Source organism: Chenopodium quinoa, unplaced genomic scaffold, assembly GCF_001683475.1.
Source record: "Chenopodium quinoa cultivar QQ74 unplaced genomic scaffold, ASM168347v1, whole genome shotgun sequence".
Taxonomy (NCBI): Eukaryota; Viridiplantae; Streptophyta; class Magnoliopsida; order Caryophyllales; family Amaranthaceae; genus Chenopodium; species Chenopodium quinoa.
Window position 1 is genome coordinate 3263344 of NW_018743212.1, and position 23487 is coordinate 3286830.

Consider the following 23487-nt stretch of genomic DNA (forward strand, 5'->3'; position numbering starts at 1 on the left):
TTAAGTTTAAACATTTCCTAGAACGTAGGTTATGATCTAAGCTAACAATACATTTACAGTATTGATTTCTACACCCAAAATCTGCAATTGGTAACATACAAGCAGATCTGCAGATTCTCCTTAATTCTTCCAATTAGTCATTGTGTTTGGTGTAAAAGCCAAGGAAGTATATTCTAGCATTCACAATAATTCATACAAGGTTGAGTAATACACTAATACTTACTCAAATAGTCAAATGTGATTTTTTTTTTTTTTTTTTTCATAAGTTCCTAAATCACCATTCTAGGAAATGAAGCATATCTAGAGTTACCATTGACAATGGACACCCTACACTCCTAGGGTCACAGTTCCGACACCTAAAAATTCAAAATGCAAGGATCCCAAACCTCAACATTAGTGTAGAGTAACTGGATAAGTCTTGGAAGTGATACCTACAAGGCTACAAGGCCTTCATGTCTCACATCAAATGAAAAAAAAAAAAAAAAAAAAAACCGTCACTGATTCTAGTTTCTAGTCGACGAAGACCACGTAGTCACACTTAAATTTCAAATCCAAATGACATTACAGTGATGAACCAAGAAAGTATACAGACATAACATTCCACAATTAAACTGAATGAAATCAAAACTTAGAATGATCTTAAAATGAATTGATGGGTGTCGCAACATCTACAGGAATTGGCAACATCGTAGACTGACAAAAGGACCTTCCCTTTTTGAAGGTCAGACCAAGCCAACATTGCCCCTTAATCTAAAACCATTTTGGGGTACTATGCAATTATAAAATAAAGGCTGAAATATAACTGAGAAGATGAACTTCAGCACAGAAGCGTGCCCTTTTGATACCTTTGCAGTTTGCAACTGTAAAACGTCATCATCTCCTACTCCACACAAAGTTAAGCCTCACTTGATGACAACCAGTTCAACAAATGTAGTTATTTACTCGTAACTCATCACCTGGACACGCAATTTAAGAAAGAGATTATAAGGGGAAAATAGATGAACTATTTATAATAACTTTACTAGTAATAAGAAGAAAAGGTTATGTTATTTGGGTTTAAACTACTTTAATTAATTTGTCTATTTACCCTCTCTAATCTCCACCTTAGCTAACATCTCATGCTATATTACTTGGACTTTTCATTTTACATCAAGTATCATTGTCATATTTTCAACACTCGGACATGGATGGGACATTTAGACACTTCATTTTAGGCCAAAATCATGGAAAAACTTCACAGAATAACCAAGTTAGACACTTGGACACTTACCCATGTCGGAAATGGATAAATGGGCCCGAATACATTGATCTCATGTAATGAGTTTCAAGTAAAAATAAGCAAATAAAGTAAGTATATTTTAATGTCAAATAATGCTTCTCTTTTATCATAAAATATGTTGAAAAAATATCAAAGAGGGGGACCTTAATAAGTTGGGACTCCTGCAACAGTTCAGAGGAAAAAAACCCTTTATTCCCTTTGCCTATACTGAGGAAAAGTTTAAATCATATTTCATTTTCATGAATGGGGTTGATCTCTTCAACAAGCCATCAGCCATGCAAATAGCTAGCTAACCAATAACTTCCCTACTTTACCCCCCTTTCCCCTGTTGTTTTCTCCTATTTACTTTGTAAAACTTGGACTGGAGAAGATTCCCACTGCGTTTGTTTGGGGAGAAACAAAATGCTATTAGCTAAATTAACACAGATCAATATTACTGAGTTAATACAAAGATCAGGCCTAATCTAAAGTGTTGTGTCATACTTGATTGTCCGAAAATGAAGAATCGGGAGAGTGATATTCTGGGTTGAAATTTGGAATGAATAACACTATACTGTATGATCATAATGGAGTATGCAAGTGTAACACAGAAGGAAGGGCAGAGTAATGAATATAATCCACATTCATGATAAAACATCTAAGTGAAAAACTATGATCTACTAATTACCAATGATAAAACTACTAGTCCTACATAAAGTTGTGGATGTAAAGGTGAGGAGAAAAAATCCTAGCAAAGGTGGACAACAAACAGTCCACCTTAGAAAGTAAGATTTTAAAAGCTTGAGTTTGATCTTAAGTTTTAAAGATGGAACTCCCAGATGTCATCCGTGATACGTACTTTTCTTAAAGTGTTTGATGGGGTGAAGCTGCCACATATAACCCCCCCCCCCCCCTCTCTTCTTTCTCTTTATGTAATGGGTCAATTAATTGGTAATTGGTGTACCTATAATAGCTATACTTCAGAAATGAGACTTATTAAGAAGGGCAATAAAGAAAAGTGCAAAGTAATAAAGCAAGGGTTTTGTTCACCTTATTATTATTATTATTATTATTATTATTATTATTATTATTATTATTATTATTATTATTATTATTATTATTATTATTATTATTATTATTATTATTATTATTATTATTATTATTATTATTATTATTATTATTATTATTATTATTATTATTATTATTATTATTATTAAATCATAATCTTTTCCATCTTCCACTATGATTTAGATCCGTACTCTAAAATGATGCTATCAAAAGTCCAAAACATATACTAAGAGATGTTATAGGTCAAACTAATTTAAACTTTGAAGTTTGAACATACGTGATTAGATTCAGCTAAACAAGAATTTTGTTACTATTTCAACAAACTACTGAACAATTTGATGAAAATTCCAGATCCCAGGATTGCAATTTAGTTCTATTTTTACAAGTCTATCCCACAATCCACCATAGTAAACCAAAACATTCTAAATCACTCTTCAAACATTAAATTCACTGAAATGGTGAAACCAATGGGCTTAAATCAAAGCTTAAAGTTGCTTGCGAGAAAGATTCCATTACCTTGTCAGGATATCATAGAGAAATGATCATGTTGTGATTGTAGGCAAAGCGTGCGTCAATATTATTCACCCTGCCAAAGATAAGAAAATTAAGAGCCTCCTCAATGCTAAAAATTACATCTGAGGTGGTCTGAAATCATTTCATACATTGCAGAAGTTCAAACGTCTTCTTCACAATTACTAACAAGAATTTCAAGTTCCATAACACTTTACAACAAGATATTTGGTCATTCAATAATCATCAGAATGAATGGACAAGGGAATAAATTATGACATGACAGATGCCAGTAATGTTGCTTCAAAGAGAATAATCCTTCTGCAGGTTAAAAATTTACATCCCCAAATCATCCTACAGGAAATTAGATAGCTACCTTTCTAGGAAGCTTCATATGGTTTGGTAGAGAGTAGATGTACAGTAAAATGGCAAAATTCTTCAATAAAGAATTTTGTCAATTGAATATATACTTGGATCACAGCATCCTCAAATAAGATAAGGTGTTCCTCTGCAGATGCTTCCTCAACACCAGAGCAAGTAGACCAACCACAACAAGAATACAATGCATATGGCAGAGTCAAATGCAACCTCACTGCTTCGCGACCCTCATCTGTTTGATTGTAAGCCACTACCACCATAGTATTGCTTGGTTGTTTCCCGGGAGAATTCAGCAAATGTCATCCCATCCTTTAGCCGTGCAGAGAGTGGGGGAATGATTCTGTGAATCTCTTGTGTAAGTTTCTCGAGCTCTCCCTCACCTTGAGGCCTCTCCCCATGATTCCCCTTCTGATCATTTAATGTTAACTGCTCCATTGGATAATCTGAAATATCAAAAACTTTATTCCACGCAGGATGCAAAAAAACAACAAAAGTTTCCCTGCTCAAAATTTCTAGCTCTACTGGCTGTGATACTGAGTGAAGCGTTGCCTGGAGTTTATGTCTTGACAGAATATCAGCTGATTCTCCCACCTGAAGAATGAAACTCTCAGGAGGAGCCTTTATAGCACAAATGTTGTTATTTTTTGGATGAAAAATCTGCATATAAGTATTCCCACTGGGTGACGAGCATTCTAACCCACTGAATTTCTTGTAATCATCATCCCCTTGTTCTGTGTGGCAACATCTTAGTTTGATGAGCATTGGACTAGTAAGAACAGTGAAGGTACCATAGTCGTAGTGCCACTGTTGCCAAAGATCGGAATGTTTCTTGCATGCCCTTCTATCACCATCTCTATGCATTTCCTCACTCCTGCATGACCTCTTTTCATCCTTGAAATGAAAGTTCTTTGGTACAGATTTTTGTTGTCCTTTCTTAGACCCCTGTCTTCTCCCAGATTCTTTGATTATACAAGTATCAAGAAAAGAATGATAGTGAATGAGACGACCCTTTGCTGTCCCTGACTCTAACAAGCTATTCTCCAATTCCTTCCCACCAATTGCCCTATCACAAATACGTGCTACACGAAGTCCCAAGTCCATCATACATAACCCAAGTTCCCTAAAATTACAACCAAGATCCTTGAAGTGATCATTCATTGATTTGACATACTCATCAGCATCAATATTTTCTTCAGCCCCATTGTGCTTCTCAAGGCCCTCAGAACATACATGGCTCAACTTACTCATATCCAATTCATGCCCATATTTCAGCTGCATAGCAAATGATGAGACACATCTATCCAAATTCTTCAATGGAACATCGCTCCCTAAGCCATGATCCTGCCATTTCTCTTTAATTACAAGTCAACAGTACAGTATGGGAGACAGGTATGAAAAACATCTAGAAGAAAACTGCTGAAAAGATCAAGGCAATTATTAAGTACATGTTATAGTGTTGTATACAAGGAACGTTAAACCATCTTGGAGAGTGGACAAAATAATACATTCTAATGGGTATATATCCTAAAATACAATATCCGTATTGGTCAACAAAATCCTAATATCAATCCAAATTTCTCCGGTATATGGGATGTGCCTATCATCCCTCAAGGCTCAGGTTGTACAAGACACTCCTAAGTATGTTTTTCCAAAATTAACTAATGAAGAAACCCACCAAAAAAATCTCATAAAGAAGCCATTAAGCAATAAATAAAGCAGTATGACTTAATGAGTAAAGGATCTGCAAAACTTGCAATATTTTTCGCATGTCATTGCGAGGATCTCCCATATATCACAAGTTCTCAACCAAAGTTATGTTTAACAATGCATCATAGCACACCAATTCCAAAGTCTCGATAAGACCAACTGACCAATAGATACCTCATATCTTTTGCCATTTTGGGCACCACCATGCCATTTCCTTGGCATTGTTCATTCAACACTAGACAAACATCTTTGACACCTATCAGCATTTCTCCATATATTTCAACATGACCAATCAAAATTCCTGAAGAAATACATCAATTAATAGCTAAAATTTCACTGACATAACTATCAATGTTATCAATCAAAATTATCCTATAATTTCCAGATTAAATCAATCAATAGCTTAAATTTCAATGCCATAACTGTCAATATTATCAATCAACATCTCCCCAATCCCCATAACATTAATGTCACCTATCAATATTCTCCATTAATGTGAAATTATCCAAGGTCAATTTTTGCTTATTTTCTGCCCTTTCTAACAGCTTAAATTTAGATTTTCATCAATATTTCTCGAGTATCCTCAACCACACGATTCGAGAAAATTCATCAATTTGTCTTTAACAAACTAAATTCCTATATAATTAAATACAATCATGACATTTTAAACACTCCAAAAAAGAAAAATTATCCTCATCCACATTAAAAACTTTTTACCAATTATATGATTGAAAACATTCACTATTTAACAATTAATCACAAACAATCAATTAAAATAAGTCTCATCATTCATAATTCCCAACAATTTCAGCAAAACTGCAAATAATTGAAAACAACTTTTAAAACTAAAATAAATAAATAAGACCTTGAGAATGCGATTGCGATGACGATGATGAAGGAGGGAAAGATCCCGTGCGCGAGGGAGCAGGTAATTGCGGAGTTCCGCAACATTAGGGACTCCAGTAATGGTGAGAAGGCCTGGACCAGTGGGCCCTAGGGCTTCCATTACTGCTCTCGTGACTGATTCCAACTGTCCGATTTCAATCGATGATGAAGATGAAGACGATGACGAAAGTTTGAGAAGATCCGAGTAATGGAGTTGGTAGGGTTCTAGAACTTCTATCTTCTTTTCCTCCATTGAAGTCTCTGCAAATTCTTCTTTCTCTCTCCAAAAGTTGACGCTTTTAAGTCTAAATTTGAATTTTAGGGTTCTTAAGAAAATTCCAAGTCAATTAAGCATTTCCCGCTATAAGTAAAAGCTTTCCCGTAAAAAAAAAAGGTTTAAATTTTATGGTTCTTTCTAGATTTTTGGACGTTGGGATTATTAGAAATTTAATCACTAGAGTACTAGACTAGAGAAGTGATGGGGGCACACTCGTGTTGTAAAATATAATCTAATTGTTATATTAGTTTTATATTGTGGTAATTAAATTGTTTATAAACTTACTCATTAAATGTTATAGATAACTGATGAGAATAGAGTCAGACCTTGTTTACTTCACCTTAAAAAAAATATTTAATAAAATTAATTTCAGTTCAGTTCAGCAAAAATAATTTTAGTTCAGTTCAGTAAAAATCAGTAACTTTAAAGAAGATATAATAGAGAATCAGTAAAAATAATTTCAGTTCAGCAAAATTAATTTCAGGTCAGTAAAATTAATTTAAGTTCAGTAAAAATAATTTAAGTTCAACAAAATTAATTTCAGTTCAGTAAAAATAATTTCAGATTAACAAAAATAAGGTAAAGTAAACGGAGCCTAAGAGAGTGATTATAGAGTGTTTCCGTCTAGAGTATAATTGAGACATTTAGGCGTACTTACTACTTAGCATGCAACAGCTTATTGTTTCGGAAAAAGAGTCACTATATCGGTACTCGTATTAGTATTTCCTCAACCATGACAACCAACATAGCATAGTCAGTACGATTTAGACGAAACGGTGCCCTATCTTGTGCGTTAGTATCAAGTTTATGCAAAAAATTTACATGCAAAATCCAAACAATTGTATTACATGAGAGACTGAGAGATGTAAAACTCGCATAATCTACATTCCAGTCTTCCCGAAACCTCTTTCCATTCCAGAAACATCTCTTTCCCAAGGACACGAGGAAGAAAAACTGATACCAACATACTATTACTCTCCGGAAAATTCACATCTTAGAACCCATATCCTTAAGAGAACTAACTTGTTAGAATCACATCACTACATTATTCAAGTGCATGTAGCACCGTTTGCTTGCACCTGTAATGGTTATCGCGGGGATTAACAAAATTAGAAACAGCTGCAACTCTAAACTACAGCTTCAAGCCTCCTTAACAAATCAAAAATCCCATCCAAGGATTTTGATCCTAGGGCCTAGATTCACTAGTTCACACAATTTTAAACTAACATTGCTAGCCAATATACAAGGGACTAGTTGTGGAAGAAAGTTAGTACCATAGCTAGGTTCCAGTCTCTTTGATGCTTTTAGCTAACCATATAGCAGTTTCTCTTGGAGACACTTTTTCAGGACCGAAAGGCTTCAAGAGTACACTAAGCTCATCATGTCTCCCCTGCTGTAAAAGTCGGGCACTGAACTCAAGCAAACCTTCTAATGCTTCAGCACGTTGTTGATATGAGGTGGTATCAAACCGCCGTTGCCTGGAGTCTGATGATGATTTGCTGGATAAACCACTGACTTGATTATGCTCTGAATTTTCATTGGCCATACTTGGCTTATCCAAGGCTCTGTCTATTATCTGGACTGTACACTTGTCCTTCATCATCGAGCGATCAGCAGCCTTTGGGGAGGTGGAAGAGCACTGAGCAGAGGTTGATGAGGTTCTATTTACAGGGTAAAGGGGGCTCTCAGAAGATCCTAATGGGAACTCGGCCATCTTGTCAATACGTGGGGCATTGACAGATACATCAGGAGACTCGACACCGTGAAGAAATCCTGTCTTGGATTTATATTGAGTCTCACAGTCTGCTGCCTTGTTGCTTGAGACTGAAAGCGGCAGGGAAACTCTACGTGTTGATCTGGAATATTTGGTCGTCGGAGTATGCGACATGGGAAGCTGCACATTTAATTTATTCAAAGCTTAGAGTTTAATAGTGTCAAATACATACTAGCAAGAGAAACACGTACTAACACGGCCCATCAGAAAGGTTTTATCAGGGGAAATGATATCAATGATTCAATGTACAACCCCCTAGTTCTTTCATCCCAATTCTAAAGGACAACCATTGATCGGTTGAATTTTTCTATAATTTCAATTGAATTGAAATTCCACAAGTATTTTTCTCCTTGCAAGTTTTTCAGCTCGTGTTAATATTAAAGGTTTTAGTATTACGATATCTTTAAGGTTTGTATGGGCAACATAAAATTTTCACTTAAGAAATTTTAGATTAGTGGTCTATTGTTATGGCATGTCTCAAAACAAAGATGTGGCCTATTAAACTGAATAGTAATGGCTTAAATGAACTTACAGAGGTACGACTGGATGCATTTGTGGACATCTTAGAGGGTGTTGACAACCTCCTAAAGGCAGAAGAACCTTTTGAAGGAGTTGAGAACCTAGGGGTTTTTGCCACAGTAGAAGCTTTGCCAATTATTGGCTTATCCACACCTATCTCCTTGTGTGAGCTACTAATGGACATTTCCTCCAGCTTTCGATTCATATAAGTAGAAAATTCCTGTTGCTGTCTGATAGAATACGGGGAGTCTGGTTCAGCTCCAGAGATGCTGGGATTCTGGGTTCGGTCATTACTGTATGACAATCTTCTGTTCTGTCTGTCAACACGCTTTGGAATCTCTTCCGCCTCGAGAAATCTGGTTTTCCTTGGATTATCATAATAGGATGTTGGTAAGGTGTTTCTTCTGAGGCTCCCAAACTTTAGATTAATTTTGAAAACATATGGCTGAAGATGAGGATGCCTGAGCAGTTCAGTAGCCTGAAACAGTGCAGCCAAAATCATATCCACGTCAAATAATCATAGCCAATGTGCTGATAGGGGAAAAATGAAATTCAGATGCAAGGACACAAATTGTTTCAACTTGTAAACGATTGCAAGACCTATGTAGCTAAAATAATTTTACAGTTTTACATGTAAAATTTCATTTTTGCTGATAAAGTGATATTTATTGAATAAAGTATAGAACCTGATTTATTTATTTTGTTCAATTCACTAATATATTTCTGAAATGAAGTTACTGAGGGGCCGTTTGGTTCGCAGAGGGGAATTGGAATGGAATGCAGAAAGGGAATGGAGGAGAATGGAATGAAACCCTCAAAATTAAGCATGTTGTTTGTTTACAAAAAAAAGCTAGGGAATCACACCACCATTGCACCACCACAACACCCGCCCTTCATTTTTTTCCACCTTCTCCAGCCACCCCACCGCCCAACCAACAGCCACCCCAACGGCTGCACCTCACCCAGACCTCCACGAACCCAAATCCAAACCCACGCCACCCCCAAGAACCACCAAGACCGAAACCCAGCCAAGCAACCCACAAACCACGACCGAAACCAAACCACGCAACCCCACAAACCACGACTGAAATCCAAACCCACATCCGGTGAGGTGCGGCGAAACCACGACCGAAACCTAGCCAAGCAACCCCACAAACCACGTCCGGTGAGGTGCGGCCTTTGGTTCCGGTGGAGGGGAGGGTTTTTTAAGGGTTATACGTGGGTGGGAGGAGGGGCGGCGAAGGGCGGCGAGGATTGGGGGAAGGCCGGCGAGCATCCGGCAAGGTGCAGCGAGTTTCGGCGAGGTGCTACTAGTCCCGGTGAGGTGGTTTAGGGTTAAGGGGTATGGTGGTGGTTGGGGAAAGGAATGGGAAAGGTAGGGGGGGTGGGGAATGGGATTAGGAGGATTTTGGGTAAACCCAAAAATAAAAAGGGGGAATGGGAATGACAAAAGAGGGAAAACAAACACCAACAAAGGTAATCATTCCCATTCCCTTTCCCTATTACAGCGAACCAAAAGACCCCTGATTTTAATCAACGTTTTCACCTAAAGCTTACAGAGTCATAGTGACAAGTATAATATCAGAGCAAAGTGGCATGCAGCATTGTAAGTATGAAACTAAAAAAGAAGAGAATTCATACACTGGGCCGAAGTTCAGGGTTTTTCCTCAGCATGGTCTTAACAAGACCCCTACTGCAAAATGAGATGATACAGTGAAATGAGAAAGACCATAGCTAAATATACCTTACACAGCAAAAAAAAAAGGCAAGCCCGCAAATATTTCCTACTGTGCAAGTGTGCAACTCATAACACGCATGAAAGTTTTCACATACTGCAAAGAAAGCACTTACAATCGACCAGAATACATAGTCGGAAGTGGGGAAACAATCGACCTATTTATTTTGTTAATCAGTGCCTGCATGTCCTGCACAACAAGATAACAATTTACTCAAAAATATTAAGTGCAGAACCACGAATGCAAGGGAGCAAATTACACAAATGGAAAAAACTTCATAAAAATGTCTAGGTAATAAAACCTAAAAGAAGGTTTTATATATTTACATAACATAGACTCTAAATGAATATTTCAGAAGCGCAATGATCATATGATGCCATCCAAAACTACATAAATCAGTGCTGGAAAATGGATACAAGCAACTTACAAAGGCCTTAAATGCAGGTCTCAAAGCAGCCATTTCATAGATACAGCAGCCTGAAAATGACACATGACAGATTGCGATCACCCAACAAATAGAAGGGAATAGAAAAATCAAAGTGTCAGGTAGGCTTTATAAGATTAACAGACCTAATGACCAGATGTCAGACTTGGAGCCATAAGGTATATCAGCGAGAAGCTCAGGACACATATAGCTAGGAGTTCCAACCACCTTCAATTGAAAAAGGTAAACCAAGGATTAAGACACATTTAAAAACATTAAATTGTCGAGTTAACCAATAGATAGAAAAAACTACTTACAGATGAAGCAAGATCATCTGAAGTTAACAGTTTAGCTAGACCAAAATCACCTGCGTCCATCAATTAAAATGTTAATATATATAGTATTAAAATATGTCATTATACAAGAGTTGATTTAGGCAAAATCTTACCAAGACGTATGTCTTGCTCTTTCGTCAAAAATATATTTGACAACTGCGGAAAGAAAAGAACAAGGACAATATGAGAAGACCTATAATTATGACAGACACATGGCAAAGATCTAGGCAAAAAAAGCCTGCCTCACCTTAACATCTCGATGCAGAATATGGTGCATATGCAAGTAATCAAGCGCCATTAGAAGCTGAACCAGCCACTTGCAAAGTTTCTACAAGAGCTCAATATATTAAGATAAAATAAGCGGCCACATAAGTAAGATCAAGTCTGGAAAATTTAAGTGATAATTAAAGCAGGAGAAACTAAAACTGCTGCTAACTACTTAGTACTTACCTCTTCAGAGAAATGAGTGCAGTTAGCTTTCCTAAGGGCACCTGCCCTACAAGCACATTAAGACAAAAAACACAGATTACAAACTGAAGGCCAACAGGCAAACAATTTAACAGCAGCGCAGCACAGGCACGTATAAAAGAAAAGCAGGATAACTTACATGTCACCTCCTTCACAATAACCAATGATAATGCAGACATAGCAACCCTGTGATAAAGCATAGAAAAATTATCAGAATTATTACGAGTATACACACCATGAACAGCTATAGCACATAACCAAAGGACTAGACAATTTTTGTCTTTTAGAATGTACAGAAAAAGCATCTAGATATATGTAAGGAAACGAAGTTATTTGATGAAGAATTATCTTCAGATAAGAAAGACAGAGCCTTCAGATAAGAAAGACACAGCTTGCTTTCTCTGACGTTATACAGTAAGGTGGCAGTTCTGCACTAAATAAACTTATCATGCCACGTTAGCACTTTAATAACGTTTTAACTATTCAGTGCCAAAATGCAGATGATAGTTACAAGTTGCAATCCCAGAAGCAGATTAGAATTGACTTTCAAGATCTAGTAAGATAGTTCTTGCCAATTCATCAGCCATTTTCCAATGGATACTATAGAGAATTGAGAGAATTAAAAATACAATATGGTTTAGACATCAAAATGACTGATATACTTGAGAGACCTTTTTACAAAAAGGGAACTACTTACCCTCTCCACCCATGAATCTTTATACTCCACGATGAATGGATTCCTTATTTTAGAAATCAGCTCCATCTGCAAATAATTGGACACATAACATACTAGTCAATACTCATAGTTAGAAAGTGAATAGCCTGTTTGCAGGAACAATCAAGGGGATTATAAATTACTCCAAATTTTTGTAAAAAGAAGCCACTTGTCCCCTTCACTCAATGAACCCCATGGATTATTGTCTGTAGTCCAGTAGTCCACACAATGAAAATAGACTAAAGCTAGTGCAGCAACATCTTTATACTGCACCTATTCATCATATTTTATCTCTAGCATGAAAGCTTTAAATTATGCCTGAATAACATATCTAGTCAGTATGTCTGTAAAATACACATCTAGAACTGACCTCTTGATGGGCAGACCTGCGCGTTCTGTCAGTCTGACGAGCAAGTCGGATCTTCTTCAGGACATACCTAGGAAGAATATGGCCGTTAGATTAAGAAAATAGCTAAAATAGGTAATAGACCTTGCATCACTAGAAACTTAAAACTATATTTTCAAAGCAAATGGTAGGAAGGAATGCACTCACTTCTTTTTCTCAAGTTTGTGCCGCACAAGAAGGGCTGAACCAAAGGCACCCTTGCCGATTTGTTCTAGTACCTCATACTGATCCATTTCTACCGCCGTTAACTCTTAAGTTCTGGCAACTTCAGGAACAAGTTCTACTCCTACAATTTAAAACAAGCCAACATAAATAACATTCCCGGAAAGCATAAAGATGAAAAGAAAAGGGTAAGGCGGCAAGAATTCAAAAGGCAGTTACACAGTTTGGGATTTGACTGCTATTAATAGCCTTTAAATCAAATAATCCATAACATTAGCATTCTATAAATGATTCCTATTGCATCTAAGCTCAGACCTGCAGAAAATATTACAACATCTGATACATGACACCATTTATTAGCACATTACTAGTAACAGAGAGGCCAGAAACACTCCCAAACTAAATTACTAGAATTCTTAATAGCAACAGTCAGCCTCGAACTCTTTTCGCAAGCAGGTGCATGGATATAAATGTAATTTTCATAGCTAGAAAATTTTGTGGCATCCCTTTTCACAAGAGTTTTTAGCAGGTACTGTAGAAAGCTAAGTGAAATCTTTCATACCAACAAAGTGAAGTAAAAGAGAAACAATTTCTTAATTTCAGGCTCTCTAATAAGCCTCCCAGTAGTGCTAAAGTTCAAACTAAAACAGGATATGAAAGTGACTAACCCTCTTAATATACCACATTAATGCATAATACAAAGTTTCAATTAGTCATAAATCATAACTTAGGCTAAAACCCTAGCACAAAATTAGTTAACAAAAAAACTCACTAAAATCAGTAAAATGTGCTTTCAACAATTGGGTTTCTACTTTCTACAACACATGCTAAAGCATTATTGAGTAATTCACCCGCATAAAATAAAAATAAAAATCACCCTTTTCCATCTTACTAAGCAACTTAAACCCATCTTCTTCAAGTTTAAGAAAGTAACAAATACAATTTTCCCTCAAATTTTGGGTTTCTGTTACCAGCAATATACACAAAGCCAAAATTAATAAAGTACCCATTAAACATTTAAACACAAGAAACAAAACCCAGACCCCAAAACCCCAAAAAAAAATAAGTTAAAAATTTCACTAAAACCCCAAAACTTCATAAACCCAGAAATTAACCAGGAAAACTAAACTGCATTGCATACAATTTTAGCAATAAAACCAAAAAAGACCAAAACTTTAGAAAAAAGAAATAGGTAGAGAAGAGTACCTGAAAATGGAGCATTCTTGGGTAAAACAGATCTCTTAGTGTTCTTCTTTTTCCCGCTCTTCAACAAGTATAAATGAGAAAGAGATAAAATTGAACCAGAAAATTTATTTAAAATAAACAAAGTGACAAAAAAAAAAAGTTATAGAAATTAGAAATTCAAACTTCAAAAAAAAGAAAAAGAGAAGTGAAAAAATGGGGGAGTCAAAAGAGAGAGTGGGGAAGAAGAGAAGAAGAGAATCCTGAAAAAGACAGGAGAAGAAGTAAAGCAATTTATAAATAAATAAAATAAAAAATACTGTTGGAAAATGGGAAGATCCCCGTGCTTTGGAGGTTAACTAATCAATTTATGCCACGTGATTTGATTAATTGCTAATTAGTGTTTAAATATTTGGATATTAATATATGAGCACTTTCAAGGAGGTTAGAGGATTATATAAAACTTAGGATAAAATTCCATGCTTTGTCGGTAGCTTAGCACTTGGAATGGTGGTGGGTAATGAGGAAATTTTAACCTTTTTTTAAGTTAAAAAGATAACCTTTGTGTTCGGAAGTTAGGAGGATGGTATCTTTGTGTATGTAGTTGGCTTAATTTGACTAAGGATAGATGTTTGCACCTTGGAAAGTTGAATTTATTAATGAATTTTGTTTTGTTGGTGTGCGGGGTTATGGACCAATTCGCCTATTAGGTTGCTACTGAACTACGTTCGATTGATTATTGATTAATAGACATAACTGTTATTATTTCGATGATAGTTGATCTTGGGTAGGGGTGGCAATTCGGGTTAGCTTGTCAAGTTTGAGTAAGATTTCGGGTCAATTTCGGATTGTGCTTAAAAACTATCAAAAATAGTATAAAACTTAATATTATTACGAAATATGAACTTTGGTCAAATTATTGGGTCGAATTCGGGTTGTTCAGGTTCGATTTGGGTTAGATTCGGGTTTCTCTCAGTAACTTCGGGTTGGGTTATCGGGTCGGGGATTGCCAGCCCTAATCTTGGGTCTCGCCCATATATGGTAGTTTAAAAAAGAGTCAACAATTATCCTGCGCATGGAAAAATGAGTAATAAATTTTGTTAAATGAAAAATTGTATGTAGTATTTGTTCTAAGAGAAATAATACATGAACGAAGATTTAACAACTATAGATATTCACCGGCAAAAATCTAAATTGAACAAACTTTTTCTAACAGTGTGCATGGAGTTAGTTTGGGAAAAATTCGATTGAGCTAAAGTGATAAGCATGTCCTAATATACACTTGCTCTTTTTAGCAAGAGTAACTTAGAAAGAACAGTCATCAGCAAACGATGATGAGCAAAACAAGTATGGGTGTACCATGTTCATGGTACATTGTTACGCTTTTCTATTTGAAAGTTATTGTAATTTTTTCGTAAATACTATTAAGGTGGTTGGACACTTTTTTCATAAGCTTTATGTATTTTATTTTTCCAAGTACTAAAAATAATTGAGGTGCGTCACATAATAATTATAAATATGTGGAAAAGACATTAAGCACTCGTGCACTGTATTATTGTTTGTATGTAATGACTAATGAAGAACTAAAAAACTTGTTGAATTTTATAAGATGTGGACACAACTCATGCAAGTAGTAGGTGATCAAATATTAAAAACCTAAGGCATTCGGCGTCCTTTTAACTTTGAAGTAGACACTTAAACTACTCAGACAATATCGGATTTGATTATGACAAATTAAGGATGATCCAGTTTGTAATACAATATTTTTAAAATATTAATTAATACGGAGTAGTTAATCGGAATATTTAGTCCTTTATTATTGTACATATACTATTTTGTGAGACAATTTTTGAAAAAACCTGCTAATTTTCTAATCCATATTCTAGTCATTAAGGGAGTGTTTGTTTTAGTTACCCATACAATAGGTGAGTGTTGAATAACAAGGTAATGTGGTAATGTGGCATGTGGCCGGATTAGGGTAAGGGAATTCTTACCCTTAAAGTGCTCCTTAATTACCATGATATGATTTCAATAATCTTTCTACCAAATCAAGTATGGTCTTGTAGTAATTTTCAACATTATATTCATTGACATTTTACAGATAAAATTAGTTTGACCAGTTAGTACTCCACATGTTTCAGAACGGTTAAATTTATACGCACCGCTCATCCGCTTGATAATGCATTTTATGTATATAAAATTGAAAAAAAAAAAACATTCATATAGGTATATATGCGTGTTTGTATTCGATTTATACACCTAATAATCAAGTTGACGGAATTGAATATCATATACACAAAGTACAAGTACTTAAAACTTAATTAAGGTCCCGATAATATATCCTCCACAACTACTCACAATATTCGATCGAATTAGTACATGCTTAATTATGATATTATGTCAACCTCATACCAACGCTAGGGCAACTTCTACTAGTGTCCACTATTTTCTTCAAACACCATTATCCCATGAACAGATGAACAAAATCATGGTAATAAATGATCAACAAAGAAATATCAAGCAAATTAATAAATGGGGTAAGATGTCTTTATCCTATTTGAGACATAATAGTACATAAATATATTCAACCATGTAGATTCTTGTGTACCAATACATAGTAATACACTATTTTAGATACCCAAAATCATTGAATTAAATGATTTGAAACACAACAAAAATCTCTGAGTTTTTTTTCTTTTTTTTTTCATTAGATTTTGTAAAACTGTACTCCTTAGATTGAAATAATCTCCATTGATCAATATATAGGGTTACAAAGTGAGTTTAAGTAGTTAACTGTATCAAAAAATCTCTAAAAATAATTATACAATATTCACAAAAAATGTCCTAACCTATGACAGAATATCTTATCATATATTCTATTAATTATAATGTATAAGATATAAGCGCTTGAGTTTCATTATTTGGTTGTCCTATCTTATAAATGATGATATTGAATATATGTCCGGCCCCCAAATTAGGGAAACAAATGAGATATACTACAAGGTTAAAGGCTCGATCTCCTCTGAAGGCACCGAGGACTAGATCGTGGAGGCATATCTTATCGGCTTGCTCGATCTATACAATATACGGAGTATCTCTTTGCCATGCACAAATTTCTGTGGTTGACGGCAATGTTAATACAAAGGAAAATTGCATGGAAAAGTAAAATAGCCCTTTAAAGATGGGACATTGGAGGCATTAAAAAAAAAAGGTTTTTTGGGTATGGTACGTCTCAATAATCTAGGGTTGGTGCCACACGGTTGGATGTTTAATTAATTATTATTTGAAGAATTAATTTTAGCTACAAATATTAATAGTACTATAATAATCTATATATATATATGGTTGGTATATTGTCATATTGTGAAAGGAATTTCCAATCTTTTCAACATGCTTTTCGCCTTGATTATGGATATAGGCACACCGCACACCATACACTTGAGAGTCACCATCCGTCGATTACGCCAACTTATTAATCAAATCTAATGATAATATTTGGAAGGTAGGAAGATTAGATTTTTGAAATGATAATATATTGGTTGTCAATAATTTTAGGGAAAATGGAGTTTTTGATTGACTATCGATCAATTATATATGTGCTAGACTTTTCACTAATCACTAATGTTGCTGTGGCAAAAGAGTTTTCGAAAAATCACAGAGTTTTAAATTTGTATCTTGATTTTATATGTTGTTAATCTTGTTACATGTTCTATTCCTATGTGTTTATCTTAAATGAAATGTTGTCTCGATCACTAAAAAAAAAAATACAAACTTTGTCCGTAATTTTCACCATTATTAATATTCATTCATATATAAGAAAAAAAATGGTCCGTGTAACCGTATTATTAAATTAAATTTGAATTATTTATATTAGTGTAATTTTGTATATAGTGTGGTTTTAGTGCAAAACTGTATGAACTTTTTATAATTTTTTTTAGGAAAAATTGTGACAAAGGTCCTTTTAAAGCGACTCTCTTGTCACAAAGGTCCTTATAAAAAAAAGGTGGCACTAAAGGTCCTTATAAGTGAGTTTGGTTGTGCAGAGGGGCCTTTGACCCAATTCCGGCCAAATTCCAGCATTGACTCTTGAATTCAGGCCAAAAAAAATCACGTGCAACGCACGTGACTTCTTTTTAATTTTTTTTCTTTTTTCTCCTTTCCTTCTTCTACTACGAAGCAAGCCCTGTTCTTCTACTACTTCCCAAATTTTCACCTTTGTTCCATTCCTGTTCATTCACCACAATTAATTGCTGACAGGAAGCAAGCAACCATTAATGGCGAATTAATGGTGAAGTGCAATTGAGGTGGAGATTAAACAATTCTGCTGTTGTCTGTGGTAAGTCTCTTTGAAAGGTTTTTGATCTTGCAAATTTTTTTACGAAAATAGCTAATTTTTTCTGTAAAAATGGTGAAGAACAACCCAGGAGATTATGGTCAGTGGCCATGAACAACCCTGTTTGCAGTTGGCTTTCCTGGCATTTGCTGAGTGAGTCTTCTGTTTTCTTGCTCCAAAGATGTCACTCTTGCCTTCAGGAGATTATGGTCAGTGGCCATCTTGTGTTTCTCAGCCAACAACACATTAATCACATCCTTCTGCAGATGCGCAACTACACTTCTTCATGAATGCGCAACTACAATTAAGAATAAAGAAAGATAAATTTCAATTTGAAAAATTAAACTGGAATTGGCAGTGGGTTTGTCACCTTACCTTGTTCAACTTGCGTTCAATTGCTTCAATTCGCCTTCAATTGCAATTTTTGGGTTACAAATTGCAACCACGTTCGCAATTTAGGGTTCAAAAAGGGGAAAATGCTTGAAAAAAGGGGAAAACGAGGAAGAAGAAGAAAAGGAGAAAAAAGAAAAAAGAAAAAAAAATTAAAAAAAGAAGTCACGTGCAACGCACGTGATTTTTTTTGGCCTGAATTCAAAAGCCAATGCCGAAATTTGGCCGGAATTGGGTCAAAGGCCCCTCTGCACAACCAAACTCACTTATAAGGACCTTTACTGCCACCTTTTTTTTATAAGGACCTTTGTGACAAGAGAGTCACTTTAAAAGGACCTTTGTCACAATTTTTCCTTTTTTTTTACAATAATAAATTGTAGCTAAAGTCTAAAGAAAGAGGATTGGGCTTTGGGATACTTGGACTAGCGGTCCAGGTAACACCTTTTTTTGGGCAGGAAATGAAGGAGATTTGGGCTGCTAATACCTTGGGTAAAGCTTTTCAAGAACATTGACTCAAAAGGCCCAATGTTTTTCTTTAAGTAAATATTGATCCAATAAAGTCGCCTAGAATGATTCCATACAAAATCAATCCACAAAAACACAAGGTGGGGGTTGGTCTTTAAGGCAATGATCATTCCAAAATACTCTTCTCAATATATCTAGTGGAGGGCATTTATTTTCTCACTTGTTAAAAAAAAAAAAAAAAAAAAAAAACCTCAATCTTTTTTCCTATTTAACTAATCATATTAGTTCTATGTGTAAAAATATTTGGCAAATAATTTTTAATTACTCAGTAGTTGATACTCCCTTCGTTTTAATTTGATAGTTTTATTTTGGCTTTTTTAAAGTCAAACTTTTAAAACTTTGACCAATACCTCACATTAATATATCTAAAAAATATAGTTATGTGATACTTCGTATATTATTAGATTTGTCTTGATATGTAGTTTTATAGTATCAAATTTTATAATTTTTGTTAATATATAATAATAATTAAAGATATTGATGGTCAAAAGTACATCTTAAAAACCGTGCAAAATCACAATGAGACTATTATATTGAAAGAGAGATAATAATTAATTCATTTTGTGTAAAACAACATAATTAAGAATTATACTGAAAGAATTATTTTTTTTTTGTTTAAAAAAACCTCCTTCAATCAATTTTTCAAAACTATTCTTTTAGGTTCAAACCTTTACACTTTTTCAATCCTTTCACACTCTAATTAAAATTTTGAATCAACCCGTCCTCTCTTTTTGGCTGTGATAGAGTATAAAACATAATCCTAGGCTTTAACCATAAGCTTAGCCCAGGATTATGTTTTATACTCTATCGGGCTAAAACCTCTTTCAACTAGCAATGATCGGAGCAACCAATGACCACGGACCACCTATGAGCTATATATGGTGATGCACATCTTTTTCCTATTTGGATTTCACGATTTATGCATATAATTTAAGTGACTTAAGATGTGACCTTTCGTCTTCCAAATTGTTTTAGATCATTACTACGTACCTCATTACCGCCTCTTCTTTTGGCATCTTTTTTTTTGTCAAAACATAGCAACCATTACTTTTGAAATGTACAACAATATTCATTATTAATTAAACCATCACATCACATAATATTACAATGTTATGAATGGACTGTCAAGGTCGTACGCTGCAACATATCACAATTTCGACATGAAATGTTAAGGCCGAAAATGTTTTGAATGTGTGTGTTTGTGGTCACCCAAACACCACTAAACCTAGCTTGCTAAGGGGGGAGAGAGTTTCAGAAGCATAAGGTTTTGTGGTGGAAAGCTTTTCAAATATAAAGCGTGTTTTAAAAAGTGATTGATGCTCCTATTATATTGTTGAGTAAGGTTAATTAAATTAGGGTTGACTTCCTCCATTTTGATTGCTTTAACAAGTTGAGTTTTACGTTAGCCATACAACGTACAACTAACTTTGATCCGATCATAATCAGAAGTATGTATTAATTAGCTATTTCATATAAAGGATGATCGATGTTTCAAATTGTACATTAATTGTATCAAATAATTAATAACGGAAATTTAAATAAGATATACTTATATTTTTTTTTTTATATGGATCTTGTTAATAAGCACCCCAAGGCGTTAGATAACTAATTAATATATTACCACGCATCGATCGGTGTAATTAATGTTAATTTTATTTTAATATTTTCACATTTAGTACTTATATAACGCCCTCGGGCCGCTTGTTATCATTTGGTCAAATTATTGTAATTTTAAAGCAACAGAAGATGATGTATATATCTTTGACGTTTGAAAATTTTAGTATATTCAGTTATTTTGTTTCATGCTCCTTTTTAACAAAATTGAAATGAATGGACTAGTGCTAGTAGTGGGTATAAAGAGCTAATAAAGGAAAAAAAAGGAAGCTTCAAAACATGGGTTTCATTTTCATTTCATTCTTTGGCGTTTCTTGGAAAAGGGATTTGGGCAATGGACCTAACAAGTAACAACACCATACATGGTGAGGGAAAGGTTGAAAGCTTTTCCCCCCTTTTGCCATGTGATTTCCTTGGGACATTTGTTTTCGTGGTCCTCAACTCTATGCGTGGCAATAAGCCAATAACAATTTGCGTATATATTGTCCTACCAAAAAAAAAAAAAAAAAAAAAACAATTAGCATATTGTTTGATATAGTAGGTGTCAATTGGGGTAGCTCCCTGATTGGAAACTCAATATTTAAAATAGGCTATTTTAAAGGAAGGGAACCCGTTCGATACGTAATCCAAAATTATTATTGATGATTAATATTGCTAGTTATGAGTCAAAGGTAAGTTGACTTGTGATTGTATGGCGAGCATGTTTTAATTATTATTTTTATTTTGATACTAGGATATTCATGTTAGTGTGGTGCATATGTACTCAGCTTTGCTGATTCGTACTTTTGTGTTTGGATTGGCCCTACTATGACCCATTTATATGGTGAGTAGAGGGTTGAAATAAAGGGGAAGTAACAGGTACTTGAAGCATGAAGAGCATGATGAGATAGAGTGCAGAGAGCTACTTGTTGTGTTTCTTAGTTTTAATATTTTTGAATTATTGGTTATTGTTTATGGACTAACATTATTGTGTTTATTTTTAATTGGTTTTTAAGAAGGGCCATGTTTGAATTGGTTCCAACTTGTGAATGTTTTATTCTATTTTTGTTTTGAAGTTATGAACTCAAGTTTTATTTTAAAAGTTGGTTTTTTTTTTTTGTTTTTAGACTTCCGCTGTAAGACTTTGAAAATTAGCCTTAACCGTTATCACAGTAGCGGTAATATTTTGGTTATTTCCTAAAAAGGGTTTTATTTAGAGTAAAAAGAGTATTTTAAAAGAAGGAAATTTGAAGGGTATTACATTTGACATGCTAGCTACGTGGACCTACACGTGGCACCAGCTTGGTTATCTACCTATAAATACCCAAACACAATTCATTTCTAAGGTATTATTTTATATATCTCTCTAAACCTCTATCTAGAACTCTCATTAATCTCCTTTCTTACTCATATCACCATGTTACTGACTTCATTGTCGGAGCGGTTATCCCCGGATAAAACCCCGAACTAGCTAATCCACGTTGACTATGTAGGTAATCAGTTGGACGATAAATCTTTACCGACTCCAAATACAAGTTATATAAGCTGACCCGGAACACATAACACTTAACACAACTAATTAATTGAAATAGTGATGATGGATGAAAATTTTTGCATCAGTTCAATTAAGAGCCTCATTGATATGCATGATTGCATGGAAGACCATACGCTATGTTACAGCCCCAAACTACAAATACGAAGTTATATATTACACGTCCACATGTAATATACGTGGCCTATGAAACAGATGACCATTTTCGTGTATGCGAGCAGTGCATCGCACCTAAATCTTCATGAGTAGCGCAACCCGTAGCAGTCAGCACCATACTAAGATCGACTTATCTAAAACGCCGACCATTTCAAAGCAACGAGTCGTTTATGAATGGTAGGGTCGTCCACAAACAATATCCTTTTACCCGGACAAGATAAGTAAGAATAATGTAAGACTGATGTACTCCGCGCTTGCATTGACTACTCGGCATACAAAATTTTAAATATAATAATTATGGGCCGTAATAGTAATAGGGTTCACTACTATAAAAATAGGAATAAGCAACATACAATACACAACAGTCAAGTTGGATAGGCGATCTCTAGAATTTTACAGACCGCCTAAGTAAGATGAGCGTTGTGTAAGTTGAAACTTATAGAACGCCTCCCCTACTTAACTGTTCTATATGATTTATTATTATTTTAATGAAAAAGTGACTTTGCAATATAGAGCGCCTATCTTAGGTAACAACTCCATTTGCTTTTAACATAATAATAAACACATCGCCCACAAATCTCTGCATAACGCCCACAATTATTTTTATTTTGACGCTTTTGTCCTTTTTCAAATTTTTACCCAAAACGTAATTCTCTCTCACGAAAAAGGTTTGGATCGCCGAGAGACATCGGAGAGCCGCCGTCGTCGCCGGAAAGAGAGGTACTTTTCTGTCAAATATTATGAAATGTTGGTTGGCGTATGGCTTGACCGCCGCCACCCCACTGCCACGGTGGCGGCGTCCCGGCTAGGCGCCACCGCCACGGTGACGACGTCCCGGCCAGACGCCACCGCCACGGTGGTGGCGGTCAGGCCATACGCCGACCAACATTTCATAATAGTTGACCGAAAAGTACCTCTCTTTCCGGCGACGACGACAGCTCTCCGGTGTCCCTCGGCGATCCAGACCTTTTTCGTGAGAGAGAATTACGTTTTGGGTAAAAATTAGAAAAAGGGCAAAAACGTCAAAATAAAAATAATTATGGGCGTTATGTAGAGATTTGTGGGCGATGTTTAACAATTCCCTTATTTTAATTTCTTGTGGGATGATAATACTATTGTTGTAATTAAAATTGT

General features: G+C 35.1%; 2 protein-coding genes across 5 annotated transcripts; both read right to left on the minus strand.

Annotated features, from left to right (window-relative positions):
• Positions 1 to 167: 167 nt before the first annotated feature.
• Positions 168 to 6472, minus strand: LOC110734455. 2 transcript variants are annotated; one of them, XR_002513808.1, is made up of 4 exons: positions 5787 to 6472; positions 3213 to 4555; positions 2843 to 2912; positions 168 to 956 (listed from the first exon to the last, which is right to left on the minus strand). XR_002513808.1 is itself a non-coding variant. In XM_021914612.1 (2 exons), exons 1-2 carry the CDS (start codon positions 6057 to 6059, stop codon positions 3443 to 3445), a joined length of 1386 nt encoding a protein of 461 aa, XP_021770304.1. In that variant the 5' UTR covers positions 6060 to 6472; the 3' UTR covers positions 2951 to 3442. The 2 variants fall into 2 exon arrangements, 1 of the variants encoding a protein (XP_021770304.1); XM_021914612.1 differs by lacking the exons at positions 168 to 956; positions 2843 to 2912 and having other exon boundaries at positions 2951 to 4555.
• Positions 6473 to 7237: 765 nt separating this feature from the next.
• Positions 7238 to 14180, minus strand: LOC110734454 (serine/threonine-protein kinase Nek2-like). Of its 3 annotated transcripts, none has more exons than XM_021914609.1 (15): positions 13829 to 14180; positions 12608 to 12746; positions 12425 to 12491; positions 12037 to 12102; positions 11479 to 11525; positions 11322 to 11367; positions 11119 to 11199; positions 10985 to 11027; positions 10854 to 10903; positions 10683 to 10764; positions 10540 to 10589; positions 10228 to 10301; positions 10018 to 10069; positions 8390 to 8854; positions 7238 to 7977 (listed from the first exon to the last, which is right to left on the minus strand). In XM_021914609.1, exons 2-15 carry the CDS (start codon positions 12691 to 12693, stop codon positions 7363 to 7365), a joined length of 1824 nt encoding a protein of 607 aa, XP_021770301.1. In that variant the 5' UTR covers positions 12694 to 12746; positions 13829 to 14180; the 3' UTR covers positions 7238 to 7362. The 3 variants fall into 3 exon arrangements, with proteins under 3 accessions (XP_021770301.1, XP_021770303.1, XP_021770302.1); XM_021914611.1 differs by lacking the exon at positions 13829 to 14180 and adding an exon at positions 12938 to 13775; XM_021914610.1 differs by lacking the exon at positions 13829 to 14180 and adding an exon at positions 12842 to 12932.
• Positions 14181 to 23487: the final 9307 nt, after the last annotated feature.